We start from the raw sequence: 11,583 nt of genomic DNA, 5'->3' as shown, positions 1-11,583 counted from the left end.
GCCGGGTGCCAGCTGCGTTTTGTATGCATAAGAGTTTGGGCAGCCATTGCCTTTCCCTCTCCGACTGAAAAAGACAGTTGCGATTGATATATTATCGATTATATATTTTAAAAACAACCTGAGGATTGATTATAAAAAACGTTTGACATGTTTCTGTGGACATTACGGATATTATTTGGAATTTGTCTGCGTTGTCGTGACCGCTCTTTCCTGTGGATTTCTGAACATAACGCACCAAACAAACGGAGGTATTTTGGATATAAAAATAATCTTTATGGCGCAAAAGGAACATTTATTGTGTAACTGGGAGTCTCGTGAGTGAAAACATCCAAAGATCATCAAAGGTAATTTGATTGCTTTTCTGATTTTCGTGACCAAGCTACTTGATGCTAGGTGTACATAATGTTTTGTCGAGCGATCGATAAACTTACACAAACGCTTGGATTGCTTTCGCTGTAAAGCATATTTTCAAAATATGGCGACAGGTGGATTAACAAAAGGCTAAGCTGTGTTTTGCTATATTGCACTTGTGATTTCATGAATATAAATATTTTTAGTAATATTATTTGAATGTGGCGCTATGCAATTCAGCGGTTGTTGATGACAATTATCTCGTTTACGGGAGGGCAGCCATAAATGGTTAAATTGTTTAACTTGGGTCAAACGTTTCAGGTAGCCTTCCACAAGCTTCCCACAATAAGTTGGGTGAATTTTGGCCCATTCCTCCTGGCAGAGCTGGTGTAACTGAGTTAGGTTTGTAGGCCTCCTTGCTCGCACACACTTTTTCAGTTCTGCCCACAAATTTTCTATAGAATTGAGGTCAGGGCTTTGTGATGGCAACTCCAGTACCTTGACTTTGCTATCCTTAAGCCATTTTGCCACAACTTTGGAAGTATGCTTGGGGTTATTGTTCATTTAGAAGACCCATTTGCAACCAAGCATTATGATGTTGCTTCAATATATCCACATAATTTTCCTCTCATGCTGCCATCTATTTTGTGAAGTGCACCAGTCCCTACTGGAGCAAAGCACCCCCACAACATGATGCTGCCACCATCGTGCGTCATGGTTCGGATGATGTTCTTTGGCTTGCAAGCCTCCCCCTTTTTCCTCCAAACATAAACATGGTCATAATGGCCAAACAGTTCTAGTTTTGTTTCATCAGACCAGAGGACAGTTCTCCAAAAAGTACGATCTTTGTCTCATGTGCAGTTTTAAATCGTAGTCTGGCTTTTTTTATGGCGGTTTTGGAGCAGTGACTTCTTCCTTGCTGAGCGGCCTTTCAGGTTATGTTGATATAGGACTTGTTTTACTGTGGATATAGATACTTTGTACCGGTTTCCTCCAGCATCTTCACAAGGTCCTTTGCTGTTGTTCTGGGATTGATTTGCACTTTTCGCACCAAAGTACGTTCATCTCTAGGAGACAGAACGCATCTCCTGCCTGAGCGGTATGACGGCTGAGTGGTCCCATGGTGTGTATACTTGCGTGCTATTGTTTGTACAGATGAACAGGGTACGTTTAGGCGTTGGACCAGACTTGTGGAGGTCTACAATTTTCCAAGCTGTTTAAAGGCACAGACAACTTAGTGTATGTAAACTTCTGACCCACTGGAATTGTGATACAGTGAAATAATCTGTAAACTATTGTTGGAAAAATTACTTGTCATGCACAAAGTAGATGTCCTAACCGACTTGCCAAAACTCTAGTTTGTTAACAAGGAATTTGTGGAGTGGTTGAAAAACTACTCCAACCTGAGTGTATATAAACTTCCAACTTCAACTGTATGTAGAAAATGAATACTGTAAGCGATAAATACACTATATACACAGCTAAAAGCCACGTGCCACATTTTTGTGCTATGCTCAACAGTCTCTGGGTGGAGGCCAGCCATAGCCAGGCCTCTCATCTGGGTGTGTTCCTCTTCTCTGGCCTTTCCTTGCGGGATGCTGCCTCATGGTGATGTCTGCTTGTCTCTTCCTGGTAGCCCTGCTTCATAAGCCTGCTCAGGTACAGGAACAGGGTCTGGTTCACAAACACACAAGGAATTATGAGGATACCTGTAATAATGTAGAATTCGAATCAAGGTGTCTGAATGCAGGGTTCCCCCAACTGGTGAGTTTATTAATTTTGGAAATCTGTTCCAAAGTATTCCCACCCTTATACAGTGCCTTCAGAAAGTAGTCATACCACCCTTTGACTTTTCCCATATTTTGTTGTGTTACAGCCTAATTTAAAAAATGGATTAAATTGAGATGTTTTTATCAATGGCCTACAATACCCCATGGCCTACACTATCCCATAATTGAAAAGCTGAAATGTCTTAAGTCAATAAGTATTCCATCCCTTTGATATGGGAAGTTCAGGAGTAAAAATGTGTTTAATTAACAAGGCACAAGTTGCATGGACTGACTGTGTGCAAAAAAAGTGTTCAAAAATATGTTTTAATGACTACCTCATCGTTGTACCCCACACATATAATTATCTGTAAGGTCCCTCAGTCGAGCACTGGATTTGAACCACAAAGACCAGGGACGTTTTCCAATGTCTTGCAAAGAAGGGAAGCCTATTGGCAGATGGGTAAAAAAGATGGTGGAGTTATTAATTATACTTTGGATGGTGTATCAATACACCCAGTCACTACAAAGACACAGGTGTCCTTCCTCAGTTTCCAGAGAGGAAGGAAACAGCTCAGGGATTTTACCATGAGGCTAATGGTGACGTTAAAACAGTTAGAGTTTAATTGCTGTGATAGGAGAAAACTGGATGGATCAACAACATTGTAGTTTCTCCACAATACTAACCTAATTGACAGAGTGAAAAGAACGATACCTGTACAGAATAAAAGATTCCAAAACATGCATCCTGTTCTCAACAAGGCCCTAAAGTAATACTGCAAAAAAATTCACTTTGTGGCCTGACTACAAAGTGTTATATTTGGGGCCAATCCAATACATTACTCTCCATATTTTCAAACATAGTGGTGGCTGCATCGTGCTATGGGTATGCTTGTAATCGTTAAGGACTGGGAGTTTTTCAGGATAAAAATAAACAATGGAACTAAGCACAGGCAAAATCCTAAAGGAAAACCGGGTTCAGTCTGCTTTCCACCAGACACTGGGAGATGGATTCACCTTTCAGCAAGACAATAACCTAAAATACAAGGCCAAATCTACACTTGAGTTTCTTACCAAGAAGACAGTGAATGTTCCTGAGTGGCCGAGTTACAGTTTTGACTCAAATCTATTTGAAAATCTATGGCAAGATCTAAAAATGGTTGTGTAGCAATGATCAACAACCAATTTGATGGAGCTTGAAGAAATTTGAAAAGAATAATGGCAAATGTTGCGCAATCCAGGTGTGGAAAATTCGTATATACTTACCCAGAAAGACTCACAGCTGTAATCATTGCCATAGGTGCTTCTACAAAGTATTGACACGGGTGTGAATACTTAAGTAAATTCGATATTTCTGTATTTATCTAAAAACACATTTTCACTTTGTCATTATGGGGTATTGTGTGTAGATTTTTATTTTATTTAATCCATTTAGAATTTAGGCTGTAACGCAACAAAATGTGAAATAAGTCAAAGGGTATGAATACAGTGCCCTCCACTAATATTGGCACCCTTTGTAAATATGAGCAAAACAGGCTGTAAAAAACATATTTGTTGGTTATCCTCTTGGTCTTTCATTCAAAATATTCACAGAAATCAAACTTTCAATTAAAGTAAAATAATTGAAAGAAAAAATTCATTTCTAACATAAAACAAATATTTTTCTCAAACATATGTGTGCCACAATTATTGGCACCCCTTCATTCAATACTTTGTGCAACCTCCCTTTGCCAAGATAACAGCTCTGAGTCTTCTCCTAAAATGGGTAATGAGGTTGGAGAACACATGGCAAGGGATCTGAGACCATTCCTCCATACAGAATCTCTCCAGATCCTTCAGATTTGAGGTCCAAGCTCGTGGACTCTCCTCTTCAGCTCATCCCACAGGTTTTCTATGGGGTTTAGGTCAGGGGACTGGGATGGCCATGGCAAAACCTTGATTCTGTGGTCAGTGAACCATTTTTGTGTTGATTTTGAGGTGTGCTTTGGTTCATTGTCCTGCTGGAAGATCCAATGAAGGCCCAGTTTAAGCTTCTTAGAAGAGGCTTTGATTAATATCTGCTGATACTTGATGGAGTCCATGATACCATGTATCCTAACAAGTTGTCCAGGGCCTTTGGAAGAAAAACAGCCCCACAACATCAAAGAACCACCACCATACTTCACAGTGGGGATGAGGTACTTTTCTGCATGGATATATTTCTGTCTACGCCAAACCCACCTCTGGTGTTTGTTTCCAAAAAGCTCTATTTTGGACTCATCTGACCATAGAACCCCGTCCCATTAAAAGTTCCAGTAACGTTTGGCAAACTAGGCGCTTGAGTTTGTTGTTTGATGACAGCAAAGGATTTTTTTATGGCAACCCTCCCAAACAACTTGTGGTTACGTAGGTGGTGTCTGATCGTAGTTTTGGAGACTTTCTGAACCCAAGACCCAACTAACGTCTGCAATTCTCCAGCTGTGATCCTTGGAGATTTTTTGGCCACTCTAACCATCCTCCACTATGCGTGGGGTCAATAAAGACCGAAAAAAAAGGTCTGTGGTAAACACAGGCTTATGGAGATCTTGTACATGTTGTTCTATGAGATCATCTTCATTAGCTAACGTCCCTTTTTGTGATTTAAAAAAAAATCATTTATGTATTCAAAACAAGCACATAGTCTTCATAATTCATAAAGGTCATGTTAACTGACTGATATTATCTTCTGGATCAAAACGTATAAGATCTCCTGTGTTAACCTCAGAACTTATTTTTGGCGTTTATCCCTAAACCCCATTCTTCCCCATTCATTTACCCCATAGGAATGGCTGAACGAACCTGAGGTCATTAATTTACCCCATAGGAATGGCTGAACGAACCTGAGGTAATTCATTTACCCCATAGGAATGGCTGAACGAACCTGAGGTTACTCATTTACCCCATAGGAATGGCTGAACGAACCTGAGGTAATTCATTTACCCCATAGGAATGACTGAACGAACCTGAGGTAATTCATTTACCCCATTGGAATGGCTGAACGAACCTGAGGTAACTCATTTACCCCATAGGAATGGCTGAACGAACCTGAGGTAACTCATTTACTTTTTTTAGGACTGGTAAGCACAAGGTTGGAGTTAAGGGTAGTTCTCCATGAATCCACTAGAGGCAAGTACAGACAGTTTCAATGGAACATTTATGATAAAATACAGAGCTTCATTCACTCATTTAATTTTATTTATAATAGCCAGGCTAGTTCACTAACCCATAAAATTAATTAGAAAACACAGTGACTATCAAAAAAACAAAACATTATTCACATCATACACAGTAGCACACACAGCGCAGTTTTACATTGTACTGAAATTTATATTTTACTTAATAAGAGTGTATGATATAATACTTTGTTAGTTATGTAAAGCAGGGTTACATGATGTGACAGAGCCATGCACTGGTTCCACAATATGGTCATTTCGGGTTAATTGAAATTTTCATGTCAGTCAACCTATCTCATCCGCTGGTGATAATCTCCATCTTGACATGAATCATTGGATGTGAATAACTCTGGCACAGCAGAAAGCCAAGGGACCTCTTGGACAATAATTGGTTACACACATGATTATACCAATTCAACGCATTCTGCTGAACATTTATACTGGGTGAATTCCTAGAAGAGCATGTGATTGACACCCACATATTAAATCACAGGGGTCGCCAAGAAAGACTGAAATCTGTACCTTCCATGCCTCCTCAAGCTCAGGGGTCCATCTCTCTTTGAGAATGGGTTGGACAGCACAGATGAATTCTGCTCCTACATACTGGAAAGAAATCACACCAGAATAGGGATGTATACATGTATCCCCCAAAAAATGCAAACTCTAACTTTGCTTAAGATGCACCGTCAGTGTGTGTGTCTTACACTGTAGTATTTGGGTGGGGCGTTGTAATGGTAATGGCTCATCCCTAGCTCCACAGCCAGAACATCTAGTCTCTCCAGCTGGTCCAGTCTGGCCACACTTTTCTCAATGAAGGACATTACTCTGAGAGGAAACACAGGCCTGGATATTAGGACCCACAGGCACACCTTGATTATCACCATCATTTGATCATACAGCGGGCACTTAATGTGATCCAATTAATTTAGTAATCGTTTATCCTCTCTTTCAACAATTGTTCTCCGACATTAAACGCTGAAACTGAACATGGTTCCGTTGTTTCCCGTAGGCCTGTATTTTACGCCGAAGAGCATGTTAGGGAGAGTTTATGCAGAAAGATAAATATGCACAAGAATAATACATGGGTGTACTCCCTCTGGGGGCCGGTGAGGACATTTGGCACTAATGCCTGTGCAAGTGATTTGAGGGGCACTTGGCCTTTTCCTGGGAGTATAAGCTCGGAAGGGCCGTGTGGAGATGTAGTGTACATATCCATGTCTGTCTCCTGTAATACCACTGTAGCCTTCATACCTTTGATTAAGTGGAGTCCTCAGGCTTAATTAGGTTTATTGGCCTTTTGTGGGGAGAAAAACTAAGAGGCTCAGCATACCCCAGTGACACAACAGAATGGAGAAAACACACCATTGGGAGCTGCATGTGGAGGATAAGTGTGTTCTTCACTGGCAGCAGACCTGATAATAGCTAGCCAGATAATGATAATCTCATATATGTGCCCAAACAGTGTTGACAGATCTTTGAAATATGAAACTTAATCTCTACAGTATGTCATACATTAGTTTGCTTCAATGTAATCAGTGATGGTACATTGTGAGATTTCGAGATATATGTAAAAAAAAATATATATATATTTATTTTTTTAATAAATACCATTCCCTCTGTGGTACACCAGCTGTAGTGTATTGAACTTAAGAGTTGTACAGTGTTGTGGTGTGGCGACTGACCGTAGGCCATGTGACCTGAGCTCCCGGCTGGTTCGTAACATCTCAAGGTCCTCCACGTCTCGGAACAGGAAGAATACATCCTTGCATTCTGGATGGGTCTCAAATAACCTGTTACCAAGACAACAGACATGAGCCTACAAGAGCCAGCTTCATTAAGCCTGCCTTAACCAAACTGACGTATTCATGCCCACACACAAACATCCCTCCGTCCTCCAAATTCTCCCACTGACTACGTAACAGAGTTCAAGCAAGTAAATAAGGTCTTAAAAGTCATCCATTGTTTTTTGTATAATGTAAGTGTTGATATGGTCTTCTAGTTAAGCCATTCCTGTCTTTATCCTTGTCAATATCTTCAAGGTGGCGTTTAAAGTCATCACATCTCATCCACACAGTGATTTTAAGAAAATCTCTGAGATCTGATTGTTCGTTTGATCCCCTTGCAGCTATCAGTCCTGGCTGCTCTCTAACCCTCAGTCCTTGCCTGCATTGCTCTGGGCCTACTATGGGCTGCAATCACAACATCAACACACTCAGTGCCAGGGGGTGTAAAACCCACTTGTCCGTCTCCTCATAGAGCTGCCTGTATTGAGTTCCCCTGCCATTTAAGGTGTCATAATTCCCGTCCCCAGATGTGTGATCTGGCCGTAAGAGTTCCCCTGCCATTTCAGACCCATTCATGTATGGCCTTTCTCATAGACTTTGTTGCTTTCATGATATGGTTCTATATATTGTTTTTTAAACAATATTTCTATTTTCTATTTTATTTTATGCATTCTGGGCCTGATTCAGACTTAGTAAATTGTTTCATTTTTTACGCTGCAGTCAAAAACGTGATTTTCCTCTGTTTTGTATATATTTCCACACTATGAGGTTACTATCAAATTGTGAAAATTATGATAATGTCCGTTTAGTGTAAGAGCTGTTTTAAATGACCACCAGTAATTGTTGCCTGTTTTGATGGGCTGGAGTTTTGGTCTGCCTGGTGACATCACCAAATTATTTAATAGAGCAATAAGAAAGAAAGTTCCAAACTTCTCTGCTAATAACAGATCGTTTTCAGTTTCCCCTTTCCCACTCAGACCACTCCCAGAAAGTCCTATAAAATGTCTTGCTTGAGAAATTAAATAGACATTTTTGTTTATTTTTGACCATTTTAATTGAAAACAATCACAGTTTTATTTTACTAGGCAAGTCAGTAAAGAACAAATTCTTATCTTCAATGACAGCCTAGGAACATTGGGTTTAACTGCCTGTTCAGGGGCAGAATGACAGATTTGTACCTTGTCAGCTCGGGGGTTTGAACTTGCAACTTTCCGGTTGCTAGTCCACCGCTCTAACCCTGCCGCCCCACAGTAAGGTACTTAATTGTTACCCAGAAATGATTTTGTATTGAGATAAAAATGGCTTCGTTGGTCCTTTAACAAGAGATTTAACTCATGTTGCAATACTATCAGTGAGCATTTCCCTCAGAGGTGTCTACCTTAAATATAGTCATGAAATCAGTAAACACATACCCTATTGTGAGTTCCATAAATGTATACATCACCATTTATGAAATATACCATAAATATACCATACAGCTCTGTAGGATCTAAAGGAACCATGCATTAATTACTTGGCTTTATAATGCTAATTATGTTCATAGTAATCAACCAATCATCTCCTCTTTTTTGTGTTTTCCCTCATCCCTCTAGTCAGTCATTTTATGAAGTGAGGTATAAGAGCTTTGCACATACACTTTGATTTGCACCTCTTACTGCCTCTGTGTGTGAGGGAGAGAACCTTATTTACACTCAGAGTTGTATCTCAGTCCATTGCTACTGTCAGAAACACAAGGCCCTTGAAATAAATGAATAGGAGCAGAGAAGAGGTGTGTGGGGTGATTTCAAAATAGGTCTCTTTGAATGGTGGCTATGTTCTTGCATTAAAAATGTATGTTTTTTTAATGCATTTTGGCTGACAATAAAACTTGTACTATAAGTGATACGTCTCAGGGGACTTAAGTTGACACATGAATGATATGGAATTATGCCGCAATTACTAGAACCGTTAAAGAACAACAGTGAATGACAAAGTATGAACAGGGAAGCAAAGTAATACATGCTGAAGAAAAAAACATTTTCTGGACATATGCTGCATTGAATGCAGACCCGAATAAATTGTACAATTCTGTGGCTAGGTGAAATGGATGTCAAGATAAGTGGATTTCGAGATGAGTCCTATTCCGGGCAAAGCTGTTAGAGGACATATTCTTTACTGTGAATGTCATTCTCACTTTATAGGCACAATGTAATTCATACCACACCTCACTGATGTGAGAGCACAGGGGAAATGACCCTGGTCTCGTTTTCTCCCACACACAGAAAACCACGGTTCAAGAGCTCGACACTTTGATCTACAGTGTATTCCCTGTACTTGAGGGGTTTGAAGTGGAAGTGGAATTCTAATTCCTGCTCTCTCATATGCAGTAGGTATTTCAAAGGCTCGCCTTTGATAGAAGAGTTTACATTTCCTCACATAGCATACACACAGCATGATCTGTACAGTTCATCAATTACATTTCCACTGTCAGCTTATAGAAAATACATTCCCTGGTGAGACACTCTTGGTCTAGTAGTACACAGAGCAGAGGAGGGCAACAAGGTGGAGTCTTCACAGTGCTGCTGGTCTAATTGAATGTGCATGCTGTTAACCTGAGGACAGCCTTGCTGATAACCCGAGGTCAGCCTTTGTTTCTAGGGGCCTTGAAGTGACCTTAAACCAAGGAAGGCCCCAGTGGTCCCAGGCCAACACGCTAAGGTCAATCTCTTCAACTCTCTGGATCTCCTCCTGGCCAGGGACACATTGCCCTGATTGGGCTTGAAGCCATCTGCTGTGCTGTGCCTGGTGGTCTCTCTCTCTCCATCTCTCTCCACTAACAGCCATAATGTCTGACTACATTAGCACCAAACTAGGAATGCATTGTGCACTCAATTTTCATGTTTTTTTTCTCTCTCTGCAAGCTATTACATTTCAAAGGCTGGCCATCGTGCTCGTTGCAATGTATTTGCTGTGAATGTCTTTGTTTGTCAGTAGATGGGAAGAGGACTGGTGCTGTATATTTGTTATGCAACATTGAGATGTAATGTTGGATGATGGGAGGGAGGCAACACCCTCCAACCCCTTCATGAAAGTCTCCAAGCCCCAAGGCAGAAGGATGTGGCAGAGGTTAAAGAATATGACTATGTACAGTTGCTTGCTTGTGAGCAGAGGTTGGGCACAATGTCACAGTCACATTCAATCATTGAGCCCCGAGACTCCTCTCTGTTGTGAACCAAATCATGTCTCTCCCTAAAATGCCTTGAGAGCTTTTTGGCAGCACAAGGAGTGACATAATTTTATTAGGATGATGGGGCTTAATTCTCATACAATATAACAATTATAATGTATTGATCCTACATTTTGATCCTACTGTTTCCACAAAGTAATATGTATTGCAGCTATAATTAACACACATAGACAAATAACTACTGTGTAATAACAGTTTGAGTAATGTGAAGTTGGCATATTCTTTCATTTCTAGTCATGTATGGGCCTGAGGGCACACAGATAGTGTGTTGTGAATAATGAATGTATTTATTGTCATGTTTTTAATTTCGTATAACTGCCTTAATTTTGCTGGACACAATGTAGAGTAGCTGTAATGAGGATCCATATTAAATACAAATACGTCATGAATGATAATAAACGTAGTATTAGTCACTTACAGTATCATGCAGTCCCTGCGGTCAAACTGTCTTTGTTCTAGCCAATTTATTCAATCATTTCTGGAATGTATTTATCTCTGTTATTTGAAGTTGAGAGCAATAGTGTTGAAGAGTTTTGCCTTTCTATGTGCGAGATGTGTATTATGAAAATGTTCAGTCTGATAAAGCGAATATCTAACTTGCTTACAAATAACTCAAACAAAACTATTCAAAATATCTCACCTGACGAACATAATAATTCCAACTTTCGCAATGTCCTCCTGGATAACTTTCCAGGACTCTTTGATCATCTGGATTTGCTTCTCGTTGAGATGCGCAACATCTTCTTCCGTTTTTGTCTCTCCAAGTGTTTTCGGTGCCAGTCCTGATATAGCGCAGCCCATTCTTCTTGATACAGTACAATTAACTTAAATGTAGGTAACCTACTTTAGTAATAACACAACAGACGCAAAAATAACCGAATTACTGCCGAGAGAAAGGTCTGCTCCCCTGGCATATGGTTCACGTATACTCCTCTTGCGCGTATGGCTGTAAATCTAGGCTACACCAGAGGTTCCCAAAATGTTCCGTTCCGGGGACCACCAAATCGCTATCAAAAGATCGGGGATTCGTATATTATTTTTTTTTACATAAAATATCTTAGCAGTTATTTTTTTTAAATGAATGTTACACATTAAAATGCTATTTTTATTATTATAAACAATTTTGATTGTGAAAAGTAAAATACAATTTCTTATAATACCATTAATAATCCCAGCTGTTATTAGAATTCATTTATTTATTATAAAACATCTAAAATAGTCACAGACGACCTACAATACCCCGGAACACAGATTGGAAACAACTG

General features: G+C 39.9%; 1 protein-coding gene across 1 annotated transcript; it reads right to left on the bottom strand.

Annotated features, from left to right (window-relative positions):
- Positions 1-1,751: 1,751 nt before the first annotated feature.
- Positions 1,752-11,583, bottom strand: LOC110505481 (neuroglobin). Its single transcript, XM_021584729.2, has 5 exons — positions 10,959-11,583; positions 6,991-7,098; positions 6,013-6,133; positions 5,831-5,911; positions 1,752-2,025 (listed from the first exon to the last, which is right to left on the bottom strand). Exons 1-5 carry the CDS (start codon positions 11,117-11,119, stop codon positions 1,906-1,908), a joined length of 591 nt encoding a protein of 196 aa, XP_021440404.1. The 5' UTR covers positions 11,120-11,583; the 3' UTR covers positions 1,752-1,905.

The sequence above is a fragment of the Oncorhynchus mykiss genome, chromosome 25 (assembly GCF_013265735.2).
Source record: "Oncorhynchus mykiss isolate Arlee chromosome 25, USDA_OmykA_1.1, whole genome shotgun sequence".
In the NCBI taxonomy this organism is placed as follows: Eukaryota; Metazoa; Chordata; class Actinopteri; order Salmoniformes; family Salmonidae; genus Oncorhynchus; species Oncorhynchus mykiss.
Note: the sequence above shows the minus strand (reverse complement) of the source record. Positions and strands in the feature narration are given on the sequence as shown.

What these genes read in the sequence shown, in the direction of transcription:
- LOC110505481 (XM_021584729.2), bottom strand. Translation starts at nt 11,119, where the DNA reads ATGGGCTGCGCTATATCAGGACTGGCACCGAAAACACTTGGAGAGACA. An exon ending in GGAATTATTATGTTCGTCAG is followed by an intron (nt 7,099 to 10,958) that starts GTGAGATATTTT and finishes TCTTGGTAACAG; the next exon opens with GTTATTTGAGACCCATCCAG. An exon ending in AGCTTGAGGAGGCATGGAAG is followed by an intron (nt 2,026 to 5,830) that starts GTACAGATTTCA and finishes TTTGTGAACCAG; the next exon opens with ACCCTGTTCCTGTACCTGAG.